The following is a 17,412-nucleotide window of genomic DNA, read 5'->3' as shown; positions in this document are numbered from 1 at the left end:
CACTAGGTAATTAATATAAAGGTCAAACGTATACACCCCTGTCTTGCTCCTTACTGAGAGGGAAATGTAAAGGCAATTTCACCAGATGCACCATATCGAATATATTTGTTTAAGATCTGTATTAAAAGCTTTCAATATGTGAAAAACGTGGTTTAGAATCACATGCCACTGTAACAGTGACCAAAAACACAAGCATAAACTTAAGCACAAGGTTTCATGCCACCTCAGAAGTGGTGGAGTGGACACTCCAAACTCCATTGAAACAGAGCGAGATGTAATGACCTTAAGAATGATATGAATTGCTCAACTGTTGTAGCCATGGGCTGCTCCTTAGCATGTCCTTATTCATGAACTAACCCTGTGCATAAACGGTCTTTCTGGCATGAAAGGTATTGGTCTCAAAACACAATGAAGGAAGGCTTGATTCAAGAGTAAATGGTTGAGGCTATGCTTCATCATGTCTCCTGTTGTTTTGTGGCAATAACTTCAAATGTGTGCTTCAAAAGGGTTAAAGAGTAAAAGGGGGTTAGGAGGGTTCAGTGAAGGGGTGGTAGTGTAGAGGGCAGGGGTTTTGGGGGGGTGGGGCACCCCATGAATACAAATACAAATTTCAAAGTAAAAATTCGAGGTTACCACAAAGTAACTTATTTCGAGGAATTGACATTGACATTGAAATGACATAAACCTCCCTCTGACATTAAAAAACGTACAGGGGCTTATTCACCGAATTCAATTTCATTAGTAAATCTGTGTTACCCCTTTAGGCATTAGTTGATTCACAAAGAAGTTACTCCCAGTAACTTTGACTTACTCCTGGCTTGTATTCTATTTCCAGGAGTAAATCAGGAGCATGGGAGGGTCACTGAAGGTAACTCCTGTTTGAATTGGCCAGTCTCTGTCCATAAGTAAGTCAATCATAAATCAGAGTTACATCCGTTACTCTGATTTATGATTGACACATAATTAGCCCCATATCAAGTCGGAAGAAATGTACTTTGTTCAGTTTTTCAAAATGAAATTGATCAGGGCTTGGCGGATTTGTATTATCAGCCCTCTAGTGAAGCATTCTAAGATGCACGCAGACTGCAAAAGGCTGTAGGACTAAAAAAGAGAGAAGCACCAACACACCATTTGCTGTGCCTCTCCGAAGCCTGGTCAACGATCAGGCTCCGCAATTAAGATGGCGGGCAGCAGCTCTGCTCAGCGAGTTATACTTCACCCTTTGAAATTATGAAGTAAATCTCCAGTGAGGAGGGAGATATTAAACACATAAATAAATCATCACCGCACCCAGCCTTTACGGTCACAAGCAAAAAAGCTGTTTGCCACCTGAACGGGGCGGCCATCCCTCGCTACTGTGAGCTTCTGCTTCTAATCTTTGTTTTCATTAAAGCTTGCCAAGGAGAATGACATTATCGGCCGGTAACTGCGATTACATGGGCCGCGCAAGTAGCTTAATTCATTGATTTCCGATCAGGATTTCAGAAACTGTGCGGCTCGCGTGTCTGTGGTCTGCACTGGATTATCACACAAAGCACCAGAAAAGATAACACCCTGCGCCATACATAATGCATGCCCCCTTGCAACCCTCCGGAGGCCAGCCTTTCATGAAAGGAATCGATGGGAATGCATCACGCTTTACGCATTACACATTCTCAGACTCTCCGCCCAGTGTGTATGTAATTGCATCGCGTACAGAGGTGAATATTAACTGAAGACCAATGGGATTGTCATGGATTAAACAGTGCTGTGTAGCCGGGGTGCAGGGCAGCATTCAACGAGGAAGTGCATGAAAAGACTATTTACGGCCATACTTACATTCTGGTATTGCTGGTCTTATTAATGATCACTGATTTGCCGGTCTGGTCCACGTTGTGATCCATGCCAAAGTAGGCGGCCACCCTGTGCACTAGCATGCGCTGGTATGATGACATTTGGGGGAATTTCTTGAAATGATTGCTGAAAATGTAAAAGCAACAAGGCCCTTATAAAATATATCTTTTCAGTATGCTCGCGAATAAGTGTTCACAGGATTGTAAAAAAAAGCAAAGACCTATGTAAATATTCGAAATTTAGAATGAATGCACTTTTTTGCACAAATGGAACATACTGTTCGTGTTAGACAAATGGATCACAAACAGTGTGTAAAACATGGCTGGGAAGAGCCAAACAAAATCATTTAAAATCTATTGGCACGAAAATGAAGTTATATCTACATGTGCTGATAGCCTAAATCTGAAAACGGTATTCACAAAGAATAAAGTATACTTTATTTCTGTCAACCTTTATGGGTAAATTGCACAAGATTAAACACAGTTCCACTTATTCCCCATAACAGTGGTCTGGCAGTTAGTAACCTTACTCTTGAACTCCCATAAAAATGGCAGATTTTTTTTTTTACAAAATACATTATAAACATGTTTTTACTGATGTTTGCCAGAACCATATTCCTTCTTTTCTCTTCCCTGAAGCTTGAATGATGGTTGTGGAGTAAATTATGTAGTTAGAGCTATACATGAACATAGCTCCTCATTTCCCTTCTGACTAATAGCAGTCCTAAATCATCGTCATTTGAGAAATGTGTGGCTTCATACTTGAACCTTCGGACAGATTTGTTTATGATCAATTAAACCTTGAATTATGATAAGAAGTTGTACGGAGCATTCATATTGGGCCGCTAGAGGTGATATTCTTGGACAGGCACATGACGAACCAAAGCAAAAGCATTTGCCAAGAATGTTTTCATTAATCAAGAATGAAAGTCGGAAGTTCGAAGATGATCAGATGATCAGATACTGTCGTAGTTCCGACCATAAACAATGCCGACTAGCTATCCGTCAGTGTTATTCCCAGTGTGAACCATTGAATGGACATTTGAATTATTATTCAGGAAATTGATGGATTGTCAAAAAAGAGTTATATAATTGCATTCTAAGCTCACTCAGCTAAGTGGTTACCTATCTGATGGCATTTTGCTTGACTATTGTTAACTCCAAAAATGTGCCTTCTATTTAGGCCATAGATAGTATGCAGGGGACGTGAGTTCCCAATAGGGAACTTTTGTTCTGAATTCATTGTTTCAGAACCTAGATCCCAAGGTTGTAGTTTTCTCCCCCGCACCTTCAATTACTCACAACCTAATTTAAGAATAATCCCAAGAAATCTATGTAATTACAAATCTATCTAACTAGGTGTGCTCAGTGTTAATATTGGTCTAGAATGTGTACAATGTAATCTCAAAATAAATCAGAGTGCCATAATGTGGATATGTTTTCTAAACCTGCAGTTTATTTTTTAATGGATTTTCCTACCGGCATAACATTCAATGTAATTTAGATCAATTAACTGGAACAGGCCGAAACGATAAATTGCCTGTGAGCGGAAAATCAAGACCATGCTGGTCTTCCTCAGAGGATTTCTATTCTCAGAGGACCCACAGCAATGTATGGTTTGCATGATAAACCTGCAGTTGGCGGCAAGGCGCCGTCCCTATGCCCAAAATTTCTACATCTCACCTGGCCTCTAGCACCCTTCCTGCTAACCCAACCACCTACAATGCAAGGTAATCTACGCTACTTGCACCACCTTTGATGTACTTTAGTGACTTTGTGATACGAGCACCTACAATGCAAGTGATACGCCGCTCTGCTTATCATCTAAAGTGACCGCCTCAGTTTGCTAACAACATGTTCATCTGCAGTACCCCTGCTTAACACGTGCCATATTGCCTATGTTTTCCTGCTATGCTCCATGATTGCACTTGCCTCTGACCAATATGTATGCTTCCTGAGTTAATCTGCCCACATCCTGCATAGTCCAAACTTGCTGCTCACATATTCTGATCTGCTCCACATGCTTGTTACACTGCTCTTTTGCCTGATAATGCTCAACGCACCATGCCGTTTTGATGTGCTATACTCTTGAATGGTGCCTTGTGTACTCTGCGCTGTTACCTACCTGCCCTCCCTTGATGTATGAGTAGTGTACTAGCATAACCTAATGACTGCCTCACCACTGTTTGGTACCCCTGCCATATACGTGGCATTGCTCTCTGCCTTGACATATTCAGACCCTTTGGTCGCTAGCTATTGCACCCTGTGACATATTTGAGACCCTTTGATCGATTGTCATTGTACCCTGTGACCTATTCAGACCCTTCGGTCGCTAGCTATTGCACCTTGTGACCTATCTGAGACCCTTTTGGTCGCCTGCCATTGTACCCTGTGAACTATTTATACACTATGATCGCTAGCTACTGCACCCTGTGACCTATCTGAGACCCTTGGTAGCCTGCCATTGTACCCTGTGACCCACTTATACGCTATGGTCGCTAGCTACTGCACCCTGTGACCTATTCAAGACCCTCTTGGTCGCTTGCCCTGTACGTTGCTAACTACTCTAAGTCATGCATTTTAGTTCATATTGTGAATTTTGAATCGAGGCGAACCCATCTGCACGCTGCCCACTTAGATTATACGACTTCTAAGCACCAGACTACCTCAGGATAACCTGCAAACAAACACCGTTATGACATCTCTCATGTCCAACTCACATATTGGCCACTTAGCTATACTCGCTACACTTTCTGCCTTAGCCTTTACGGTAGCCCTTCACCACAATCTGCCTACAGTAAGGGAACCAACTAGAGAGATGTACACACAGTTACCACCCAAACAGCCTGCTCCTGTGACCCAGACCCAACTGAGTCAGGCTTGTCCTACCGGACTAAGGAACTCTAGACTAGGCACTAGACTCCCCAAACAGCCTATTCCCTTTACCCAGACCCAACTGAATCAGGTTTGTCCTACCGGACTAAGGAACCTAAGACTAGGCACTAGACTACCCAAACAGCCTGTTCCCTTGACCCAGGCCCAACTGAATCATTCTTGTCCTACCAGATTAAGGAACTCTAGACTAGGCACTAGACTCCCCAAACAGCCTATTCCCTTTACCCAGATCCAATGGAATCAGGCTTGTCCTACCGTACTAAGGAACCTAAGACTAGGCACTAGACTACCTAAACCACCAAGTGCACACCCACCTCTTAGCCATACTAAGAAGGAGCTCAAACACACCAGGCAAAACATGCACAAAAGGAAACCTAGCTGCAATCCAACCCCTTGCACCAAATCCTCTGAAACTTTGCCCAACAAGATCCACACTAGCAATAACACTGAAATAACACAAAACCTCAAGGGAGGTCTCATCAACGCTAGATCTCTAATAGCTCACGCCTCGGAAATTGCTGACATCATCACCTGTAACCAACTCGAGTTCCTAGCAGTGACTGAAACATGGCTACACAAAGCCGCTGGCCCTGCGCTTATGATAGCCATACCCCCAAACTTTACCATCTTCAGAAAAGACAGGGAAACTTCCAAAGGAGGAGGTATAGCTCTTATCTGTAGAGCAAACCTCACCATCAAAGAAATAGACAGCCACACTATGCCGTCAGCTGAACTACTATCCCTAAAACTAGAAATCGCCGCCTCACGTACTATCACGGTACACCTTATCTACAGACCCCCTGGTCCACTAGGCACCTTCGAAGAAGACTTAACCACCCTCTTAAACACTAATGCCAAACCGGGCTCACAAATCATCCTATTAGGCGATTTTAACTTAGGCTACAAGGACCTAAAAGACTCCAATGCCTCCACCATAGCTAACACTATTGGGGAAGCAGGCCTCACTATTCGGGATAACGGCCCTACAGACTCTAAAAGCTGCACACTGGATTGGGTCGCAGACATCAATTGCGTTTCCCTAATAACAGCAATTGAACCTTGCATATGGACAGATCACTATCGGATTTCATTGACCATTTCAGACCTTCCTCAACCCAAATCTACTAAACCTCATGCTCCTCCTGCCCTCACCCGCTGTAAAAAAAATATAACACTTGCAAATCTTCTCCCCCTGATCCAACCTATCACCAATCACTCTAGCCAGATCTTTAACCCTAATGATCTAGTCGACCTGTACAATAACACCATCAACTCGGAGATTGACGCCATTGACGCCATTGCGCCGCTGAAACTCACTAAATCTAAACCCACTGCCCGCCTTAACACCTGGTTCTCTCCCAGGCTAAAAGCCATACGCAAAGAGAAACGGCATGCAGAAGCCTGCTGGAGAAAAAACCCTTCTCCCCACAACAAAAACCTTCTCACTACCCTTACTAACAGCTACAAAAAACAAATCATTCAGGTGAAAAAAGAGATCTTTATTTACAGAATCAATAAAGCGAACTCGAATACCAGGGAAATCTTCTCCATTCTGAGAGAATTAGAATCCCCAATTGCACCAATAGACTCCTGTACCAAAGACAAAGCCTGGTGCACTAACATTCAAAAAGCCCTATGCAACAAAATCACAATGTTACAAGACAAAATATTAGCCAAAAAATCCGCCCTCCACAACATTGCCCTCTCCACTCAAAAAACCATCCTCCAGGAACTTGCCGCCAACCAAACTAAACCCCCTAACCAATTTAGCTTTAGAGCCATTTCTATTGTGGAAACCAAGAACATCATCATGTCCTTGAAACCGTCCCGATGCTTTGGTGACACCTGCCCAGCCCCAATTATTAAAGAGGCTGCACATGAACTAGCCCCCTTCGTCACATCATTTATTAACTCTTCATTTAAATCATGCTCTGTGCCAACCAACCTTAAAGATGCTTGTATATTACCTCTCTTAAAAAAAGTAAACCTGGACCCCAATGTCCCAACGAACTACAGGCCCATAACAACTGTCCCGTTCCTCCTTAAAATCTTAGATAAAGCTGCATATCTTCAGATCCAAGCTTATCTGGAGATCAACAATCTACTAGGGACAAGACAATCAGGATTTAGACCGAGACATGGAACTGAAATGGCTCTCCTTGATCTTAAAAACCAACCAGACAAGCGCAAAGACAGAGGAGACATCTCTATTCCCCTACTTCTAGACCTATCAGCTGCCTTCGAACTCGTAGATTACAAGGTACTCTGTAATAACCTCAAATCGGCAGCCAACTTCTCTACAAAAGCCACGGCAGGAATAAACTCATTCCTAGACCAAAGACAATAAGAGTCTTCTCACCTTCATCAGCAGCGGATCCAGTCCCCATCACCTGTGGAGTCCCTCAAGGGTCATGTGTGTCACCCACGTTGTACAACATTTTTACAAAGCCTCTCTTTGATATATTGGAGAAACTAGGGGTCTCATATACCAACTACGCCGATGATACCCAGATTCTTATCCCAATCCAGGGTGACTATGAAAAGGATACCAGACTCAAACAAAATTTACCAAATCATCCAAACTTGGATGGCCACACATGGCCTATGTCTTACCGACGATAAGACTGAGCTCTTAATCATCGGGTCCACCAACAAACTGAATACATTACCCCAGCTGTACAATTCCATCATGATCGATGGCATCAAAATCAAGGTAGCCAAGGAAGTCAAAACCTTAGGATTCTACCTAGACTCAGCTCTCACCCTCGACAAGCAAGTAAAGGCTACAGCCTCAGCAACCAGTTACACCTGCAAACTTATCCACGCCTGCAAACCATACCTATCCACAGATAGCTGTACCACCATAGCGCAAGCCCTCATCCTCTTCAAATTAGACTACTGTAATGCACTGTACCTAGGCACCAGTAAACATAACATCAACAAACTCCAAACCCTGCAGAACAATGCCCTGAGACCAGCCCTAGGAATTCCCAAACCGCAACACATATCTTCCCATAGAAGAGCCGTCAACTGGCTGGCCATCAATGACCGTATCAAATTTAAACTCTGAACATTACACACAATTTCCTGAACAACAAAGCACCTGCATACCTTACAGAAAAATTCACAAAACACACCTCTGAACGACCTATCAGAAAGGCCCTCTCAAACAGCATCAAAATCCCCAACTTTAAACTGAAAAGAACTGGTGGGTCCAGCTTCCCAGTTCTAGCGGCTCATCTCTGGAACTCCATCCCAGATGCGCTCAGAGCCACCCCTCCTTCCATGTGTTCAAAGCTAACTTCAAACTCTGGTTTAACACCAACGACTGCTAAATGCCCCAACTGCATCAAATACGCTGTACATTTATTGTAAATACGTGTAACTGTAACATATGTAACTGTAACATATCTCACATGTAAGTCAGCCGACATTGTAACATGAGAAATGTTTGATATATGTAACATATCCCACATGTAAGTCCTCTGACATTGTAACATAAGAAATGCTTGATATATGATCCTGTAACATTAGAAATGTAACTTATTTATGTACCTGTAACCTAAGATTTATTTTCTGCAAGCGCCCAGATGCATAACGGCCAGGTGCGCTCTATAAATAAATAAACAATACAATACAATGATGCTAATTGGACTTACATAACTAAAAATACTCAACAAACGATATGAAAGGAGGTTTTGGGCAATGATCAGAGAGAATAGTCAACCACTGACTAGGACCGAGACCAACTCTATAAGTACGGAGGACTGGACCTATGCAGTGAATGAATTATACTATATGCATGACCCAATTGAAAATGAAGCAACTAGCTATTCACCTACGAGCAGCTTTTTAGAAGGTTTCACTGCTGATGACATTATCATAGTGATTAGATCTATTAATGACTCACGTGCCCCAGGCCCTGATATGATACCCAATAAAATATTTAAAGACAACCCAATCTTCTGGGCATCTATCTTAGAACAATTATTTGTGAACATTCTAATAGAGGGCTCGATCCCGGCAGTTGGCAGCGATCCATCATGGCCCCAACTTTAAAGGTGGTGACTAATCAAAAATCACTAATTACAAATTACTGGCAATGATTGACGCCAGTCAAACAGTATTTGTCTGCTTCCTCCTTAACAAATTAAATAAATGGATTGGAGAAGAAGAAATATTATCTCCCTTCCAAACAGGCTTCCGCAAAGGTATGGGAACCCTTACTAACATTAGCTCACTGAACTATTGTATTGCAGCTTGCAAGCAAAATAAAGTGTGCGTTATTGAATTTAGCAAGGCTGTTGACACGGTACTAAGGACAAGGCTATGGGAAAAGCTTAACAATTGGGGGATTGACCCCAACATGTTACACTTCATTATGGCATTATATACCAACACAACCATAAGAGTTAAAGTTAATAGAGAAGGTGCTCTAATGCCAGATTTTTATACCAATATGTGAATAAACAGGGCTGTCTTCTGGACCCCTCACTTTATAATTTATATATGAGTGATATGGATTGGGACATTAAGGCAGTGTGAAATGCTCCCTAGGTTATTGGGGCTGTTGCCATTCCATGGATCAGCTATGCAGAGGACACCATTATCATGGACTGTGCACTGATCAGATTACAAATATCTTTGACAGTACTTGCTGAGCATGCTCAGAAGAATCATCTAAAAATAAATGACATGAAAACGAAAGTATAATTTGGCCATAAAAGTAAATCCCCATTACTCTCTTGGCATATAAATGGCATTACATTAGAAGTGATTGATGCCGACACGTATTTGGGCGGCCTCATAAAAAATGCACCATGTAAAGACTTTTACTCTAATAATCTTTGATTAAATGTCCTGAAAAAATGGCTCCTCCTTAGAAATATTATGTATAAGAGAGGGGGCAATAATGTTGAGGGACTTATTGAGGTATACACCAAAAGTGTTATTGCAAGTATTTTATATGGTCTGGCAGCCCTCCCAGAAAAGAAGCTGGCGGCATTGAAAATCTGGAGGCTAAGACTTTACTCTCAATAGTTGGGGCTCCACAGAGTGTTCCAGTGGCAGCCCTCCGCATGGAGCTTGGCATTCCATCTATCAGATCATTTGTATTGATACAGAAATGCAGACTATACTTTACAATCATATTGACCTTGCCGGATGACAAATCAATATATAGGGCCTAAACCACAGAAACTGTTTATAATGGCAAAACCCCATTGGAAAACGTTCCGTGAATCAGGGCCATAGTCTCTTGGCGGGGCAAAAAAGGAAAGGTAACAAGAACTCCTTTTTAATGAACTTGCACAAAACAGTTAAATGGTATATGTAGCAGTTGAACATTAACTCTAATGATGTATTGCTTAATCTTAATAGAAGTGCACTCCTGAAAAAGAAAGCAAGAGAATATGATCACTACGTCAAAATTGATTATTTGGCGAGCTTAAAAACATACAGGGAATATAGTACACACGCCTTTGAATTAAGGGTGCCCTGTTCATATCTCCCAAAAATATGTTCTGAAAAAATCTGATATAACATACTGACGACATAGGAACACACAGCGCGCTAGAAAAGTATTCCCAGGGAAGAAAGGTGGTGTCCCTTATGAGGATTGAAGTTGAATCTGCTCGACATGTGCTTACTCAATGCATTGCACTGAAGAGGGCATACATTAGTGGCTGTAGCACCTTTGTCTCAGCCATTGCACATATTGAAATGATCCAATTTTGGGCAACTATTATTGTGCCGGAGTCTATTGTTATTTCTGCAGCTGCCTACCATGTGTGAAAGGAGGTAAACTCCCGTTTCCCACCGTAAAAGGCAAGCTTTGTAGGTCTCTTGATCACTCCTTTTTTACAGGCAATGGCACCTATATATGCTTATCACGTGTGTTAAATTGACATTACATTCATGAGGGTGAGGCATGCGACAAAATTGAAACTATGTATTGATTCTCTTAAACTGGTTTTATATTGATTTTCATGTTTTTGTTTAATATATTTATAATATTTTTTACAGTTATATACATTTTATTGTGATAATGGTATTGTTTGTATGCAATATTGATTTTCTTCTAATGAATTGTGTAAAGGTTTGTAAAAACCATAGAAAAATAAGTAATCATTAAAAAAAAGAAATCTATGGTGTCAGCATGGGCAACGGTATTTATCTTAAATCAAGAGATCACATTGTTACAATTAGGTGGATTTGTTTGTCTTGCTTTACGGTGAGTAGGAGGGTACTAGGAATACTGTGATTCAGCACAACTCATGCCGGGAAAGAAATAATGGAAAATCGCTACATTGTATGATGTACTTTTAAAATTAATTAAATTATTTTCCATTCCCCCAGAATTATTCTGGCATCTGTGTAGGAGAGCTCTACTTGGTTCTTGTCATGGACCAATATTTAAAGGTTAACATGCACCTTTGCTAAAACATCCTGCCACAAATCCTTGTAAGAATGTGGGTGAATCCTGGACGAGATGACAATGGGCCTCATTCAAAGTGTGGTGGTCTGGAAACAAGGGTGCCGGTAAGCTTACCAGCACCCTTATATCCGGACTGCCACACTACGAATCTACCAGCAGGGGTCATTTCGCCCGGCAGGGTCAGGCATGCCTGGTGAAACGGCCCCTACAGACAGACATTTCATGGAAGCACCAGCAACGTTAGCAACCGTGTCAGTGCTTTTGTCTCCCCACTCCCATGGGGTCCTATGGGACTCCACACAAATGAGGATTTACAGAATCTGCTGCCTGACTTCCCGCGCTGCTGGGACTTGTAATGTCCCGGTGGAAGTCAGTTGGCGGATTCGGTGTTTCCGGGTCAGCGGGCACCCGCCGGTGGCACCGCCGACCTTGGAAACAGGCCGAATGTTTCCTTACCAGGGTGAAAGGGAATGTTTGGTCACCTTTCTGCTTCAATAATTCTGCTTGCTCATGATTATTTTTCAATATTCAGCAGAAGAAGGGGGGGCAATTACTGTGTGTACAGTGTCCATCGAGTCATTAGGGAGGGGAGGATTTGATGGCTCAGTCAGTTGGTCTCGTTTACAAGAACCTTTCTTCAAGTTCTTCACTTCTCAGGCTTAAATTTCTTAAAGGGGTGAGCATAAAATAAAGGGGCTCCCGATTAGCACCAGACTTGCTGGCGCTAAGAAATACCACTGAAGCATTCATCACCTTCATCAGGATTAAACCTTGCACTTGGCCTAGATATATAAAGCTGATGCTGTTTGCACTTGGTTCACCACTGTTTAGAATATTCACTAGTTAGCAAGAACAGTGAAACCCAAAAGATTGCTGCTATCACCAAACAGCCTTAAAGAAACTGTGCTTAATAACAAACAAATGTAGGTATTTTAAATGCAGACTATGTTAGATACTGGACTTAGGTAGTGCCATGGTACTTATTAGATTACACTATATAATACATAGGTGCTAAAGATTATTAGTGTTTGTCAAAGCATCTCTATAAAAGTACACAGGTATTCATTGTGTTGCATCACAGTGTAAATATAAATTAATAATGCAAACACAAATGTCAGTCTAAACTAGAAGTCATAATGTATTGGTTCCATCTACACAATATACATAGACATGTTGGAGATGGGTCTAGGCATTCCATGAACTATTTTGCACTACATCAATTATTATTTTCTGGATTTAACTGGGACCTGAATGAGGGCCACCCATTATATGCCAGGGGAGGGTGCTGATAGCCACGACCTTTGTGTACTTGTTCTCCCAACAGCTCAGTAGTCTATCAAAGTGGTGGCTGCTTTTACAGGATTATCATTATTTGTATGTATATTGTTAATGTGGATTTTGATTGAGCTCAATTCCTGTTAAGGGGTGTGGGTGTGTGTCTGTGTTTTACAGGTCTTACTATTCAACGGTCCAGATCCCATACGTGGTACTTTTATTAATCCTTGCTACCATCCCCATTTGCTCACCTCATATGGAAAGTGTTTTTGTTGCTGTATTATAAAGAGTTGGCATGCAGGAGGTGGGGTCGAGACTGAGCGGTGACAGCTTTTCTCTATGACCTCGGCCACTATTTCGGGAGGGTCAATGTACATAGTCTTTCAACCATGAATAAACCAAGGCACCAAATTAAAAATAACAAACCATACTTTCCAATTCAAAATCAGGACTATACAGAGCAAAGCCTTCTCGCATCACCAATGACCCTTTAATTAGGCAGAAAGGGTTCAAGGAATGGATGGACATTTGAAAGATATGTAAACGTGTTTGGCCTACAAGCCAATGAGTGGTAGTTGTGTGGTACCCTGGCCATCCCTAATCATCCTTCAAAGAAAGGTATACAATAAAGCAGACATCATGTTTTGCAACACACCCTCAGTGGAGTGTCATGCACTGCAGCAATATACTCACTGCTTGTATGGCCACTTCCTGTGGGATATTTCTGTGGGTATTCCTTTTGCAAATTAGCTGTACGGTACACAATATCCCCAGCATGTGCATTAATGTTCTGAGGCATTGCAGCTAACAAGTTTATCTACTCCACTGATGATGTGGATATGCAATGTGGCCTGTTGGAGCCTGTTCTGTGGGGGATATCTATTCAATTGCAGCCATTAGGGCCGACTGGGGAGCATTAGGTGTACAGCCATTGCACCCAGAGAACAGCAGTAGGACTATTCCACAATGTGAGTAAAGGCCCACACATCTGCTGGTAAAGAGGGATCATATCTCTAATGTCTCCCTCTGCCTGCTGCTATATCCTAGATGATAGAATAAACTGCATAGCCTCAGTGTAGTAGGTTTTAGAGCCCCTGATTTCTCAACTCGAATGGGAAATAGCTGCCTCATTGTGAAATTTACTAGCTCCCATTAGACGAGAGGACCTCTGCATCTCCTTGGGTAAGAGGTCCGTTTCTCTAATGGGAAATAGCTGCTTCGTTGTGAATAGGCTGCTTCCCATTAGATTAAATGACCTTTCTGCTGCCCCAGGTTGGAGATCTGTTTCTCTAATGTGAAGTAGCTGCTTCATTGTGAATAGGTAATTCTCCCTCTATCTAGGTGTGCCAAAGCTAGGTTGTACTGCATTTACTGTTGTGCCCCCTTTCCTAGGCACCTCTCCCTCTAGCCAGCTGTGCCAAAGCTAGATCTTACTGTATTTACTGTTGTGCCTCCATTTTAGGCCATTCTCCATCTATCTGGGTGTGCCAGATCGCCAGATCTAGGTGTTACTGCATTTACTGTGAGCAGTTACTGTTGTGCCACCTTTCTTTAGGCCATTATCCCTCTATCCAGGCGTCCCAAAGCAAGGTGTTAATGCAGTTACTGCTGTGTCCCTATTTTAGGCCATTCTCCCTTTATCCAGGTGTCCCAAAGCTAGGTCTTCCGGCATTTACTGTTGTGTCCCCATTTTATGCCATTCTCGCTGTATCCAGGTGTCCCAAACCTAGGTCTTACTGCATTTACTGTTGTGCCCCCTTTCTTAGGCCATTCTCTCTCTATCCAGATTTCTCAAAGCTAGGTGTCATTACATTTAGGCAAATTGTGCTAGTTAGCCATATCTCACACTTGAATTGGGTTCTAGCCCTATTTGAACATAGACCTAGTACCTAGACCACCTGTGTTACTTAGCCATATCTCACACTTAGGCGGATTGTGTTCTAGCTCTATTTGAATTTAGACCAACTGTGTTGCTTGGACATATCTCACACGTAGGTGGATTGTGTGAGATGTGGCTAAGTAGCAAAGTGGCCTTAAACAGAGAAGCCCACCTCCCCCCTCCCCCAAAAAGGGACTACCAAGCAACAGGAGAAGCTGGTAGGGAAACAGAGGGTTTTGCGTTTGCTTGTTTTCCTGTCGGATGGTTGCTTTTGTGTCATGCTGCAGCTTTTAAAGTCAATTTAAAACAGACACTTAGACTGATCTAAAGCAGGAGTCTTTTACTCATGAATGCACTATCTTTCATTCATTAAGATAAAAGACTCTGCCAACCAAGTCAGAGTTGCAAAAGCTTTAAAAAACATATGACAATTTAAAAAGACCGGAAAATAGGGTTAAGTTAAAGATGAAAGAGTGGGGGGAATAAAAAGCTGGTATTGCTTTGTATGTTAGGAGATACAATATAGCCGCTGTTGTTGATCCTCAGTCCTTATATGGTGTTTTTTAAGTGGCTTCTGTAAACAATACAAATTTCACTTTACAATCCTTAATATGGCCCATATGAGGTGTGCTCTATTTTACACAACACACTTAGACCCATTTTACTTGTAAAGGTGGAGAGCGTCTTTTTAAATTCATGAAATTATTGTACATCAAATATTTTACGTAAGTGAATGCACTTTAGGCATGTTCTTCATTAGCGCAGCCGAACTAGTAATGTCTTGAGGCACTGTCTGCATTTTAAATGCTACTTTTGAGAATAGAAGTCTCCAAGTACTCTTCCCTGCAAGCCCAAGGAATGAATAGAGAAACAAGCTGCAAGAAGCACGGTCAGTGTTTGCGTGTCAGTGGCTCATACCTATTATCACTGATAAAATCCACGATTTCCTGCTCCATTTTCAAAAGTATCATCCTGTCCCTGCAAAATAAACATTCAAAATGTGTAAGCAAATACATTAGGCATGTAGATAAAATATGATCAGACAACATACTGATATCTAATTCGTCTATAGTTAGGCAACTATTTCAAGTAAACAATCTGTATGCTTCTGATGAAGTTCCTTGATAAATGTACCACCGTTTGGAGGAAAGGTTGTCGGTATAAGCTGCAAAACATGTACAGTTAAAATGCATCTCCATTGTTCTATGGGCTGATGATTAATTATTTTTCTTTTGAACCACCCAGATATCTGCATTGGTGTTACAAAGCAAAAACAGTGACAGGGAATCACATTCTAATCAATGTGCATTTACCCTGGGAGGAGACCTAATCCCTGTCCCAGGACTTACTGAAAGGCTTGCTGCAAGGCTGCGCGGCAGCGTGGAGCATCACTTCAGGAACAAGACCATAACTGTTTGGGATGGTGATCCAGCAACTTGGTTAGGGTCGCATCGCCACTCTGAGGGTAACACACCCACGACAAATGTCATCCGCATCCATGATGCAGGACTTTGTGGCAATGTGGCAGGCACAGAGGGGCTGTGTATCCTGCATGCAAAGGATCCTTTCCTGCAATGTGGCAGGCACAGAGGGGCTGTGTATCCTGCATGCAAAGGATCCTTTCCTGCAATGTGGCAAGCACAGAGGGGCTGTGTATCCTGCATGCAAAGGATCCTTTCCTGCAATGTGGCAGGCACAGAGGGGCTGTGTATCCTGCATGCAAAGGATGCTTGCCTCGGTTGTCCTTCAAAGGTCTCTATTCCTTTCCTCTGTGGGGCGGGGAAGGATGGCAGTGACCTAGACCCCATGGTTGAGGGGCGCCCTATAACTGCCTTGCCTGAGGAAACGTCGACCAATAGGTGAGGAAAGGACAATTTATGGAGAAACATACCTCTGGAGGCATATCCCGACATCGCATGAAACCTACCCTATCCTCATATTCCTTGTAAATAGTGCTGCATTGTCACTGTAGGGATAAGGATGCTTGGTGTCAAACGACGAGCGATCAGGGTAACACGATCATGCAGACGAAAGGGGTTAAAAACAAATCTAGCTAGCCCTAATTATTATGCATTCTAAATTCCATTCCTAATATTTTAGATGTCTGAAACCCCTAGCTTGCAATGAGCCGAAATTACCCGAGGTACCAGGCAGACCCTACCTGTACCGGCCAGAGTCAGGCGAGGGTCATTTAACGCGGGTGGCAGTGCCAATACCCACAGGGACGGCACAGCGCAGAGGGTAATATCGCCATTAGCACTTGTGTAGTTAGCTATGCAGGTGCTCATTTTTTTTTTTTTTTAAAGAAACGCACAATTTCTGCATGCCCCGGCACTTCGTCTTGGTTCACAGTTTGTTTTCAATGTTGATGACCATGACGTCATCAACATTGAAAAGCGACTCCGGGAACCACAGAGGGTGCCGGGCAGTGCAGACAAGGTATGTTTCTTTTTGTCATTAAAAAAATTAAAAATACTCTTAGCACCCGTGTAGGCAACTACAGGGGTGCTAAGAGGTGAGGGGGCCGGAGGGGAAAGGAAGGAGGAGCCAGAAAGGCAAGGGGGGGCTGGCCAGCAACAACCAAGCTGCTCAGAAAGCAGGTTTGTACCATGTAGTGCAGCCCGCATTCTGAGCATCCTGATTGGCCAGCACCCCCTCACAGGGTGCTAATGTATTATCAATTGAGGGAAGGGGTTTTGCCACTTCCTCCTCCTAATCCTAAAATTGCAGAGAAGGCAGATTTCTTTTTAATTTCTTGTGGCACTCTAGTTCCATCTCAGTGTTGCCAACTATCCCTGTGGAATGTAAGATCCCCTGATAAAACATCACTGCATTCTCCATGTTACTCTACTCTTAGTACTGCCATTTTACGCGCTAACACACCGTTACTGCTTATTGAAACCTGCATTTTACTACCCATGTTTGGACACAAATACATTTTTGGAAGACTCACCTATGACTTCAAAGAAGAGAATCGAGTAAATGATCCGCGTGCATTTCAGAGGGTCAACGGAGAACACACTGTTGTACCATACAGTGTGAGGAGAGACTGGTTGTATTGTGGGCCTCTGTTTTAGACAAAACGCTCGCACACA

General features: G+C 42.6%; 1 protein-coding gene across 6 annotated transcripts in view; it reads right to left on the bottom strand.

Annotated features, from left to right (window-relative positions):
- ARPP21 (cAMP regulated phosphoprotein 21) overlaps positions 1–17,412 on the bottom strand; it is a 443,564-nt gene that overhangs the window by 282,772 nt on the left and 143,380 nt on the right. For all 6 annotated transcript variants that reach the window (XM_069613189.1, XM_069613192.1, XM_069613193.1 and 3 more), the window contains exons 8-9: positions 15,236–15,295; positions 1,819–1,959 (exon numbers count right to left, since the gene is read on the bottom strand). In XM_069613189.1, the coding sequence (XP_069469290.1) occupies positions 1,819–1,959; positions 15,236–15,295 (201 nt within the window). The remainder of the gene's footprint in view (positions 1–1,818; positions 1,960–15,235; positions 15,296–17,412) is intronic.

Source organism: Ambystoma mexicanum, chromosome 5p (genome assembly GCF_040938575.1).
Source record: "Ambystoma mexicanum isolate Mex_15411 chromosome 5p, UKY_AmexF1_1, whole genome shotgun sequence".
NCBI lineage: Eukaryota > Metazoa > Chordata > Amphibia > Caudata > Ambystomatidae > Ambystoma > Ambystoma mexicanum.
The sequence above is the reverse complement of the archived record's forward strand: the minus strand, read 5'-3'. Positions and strand labels throughout refer to the sequence as shown.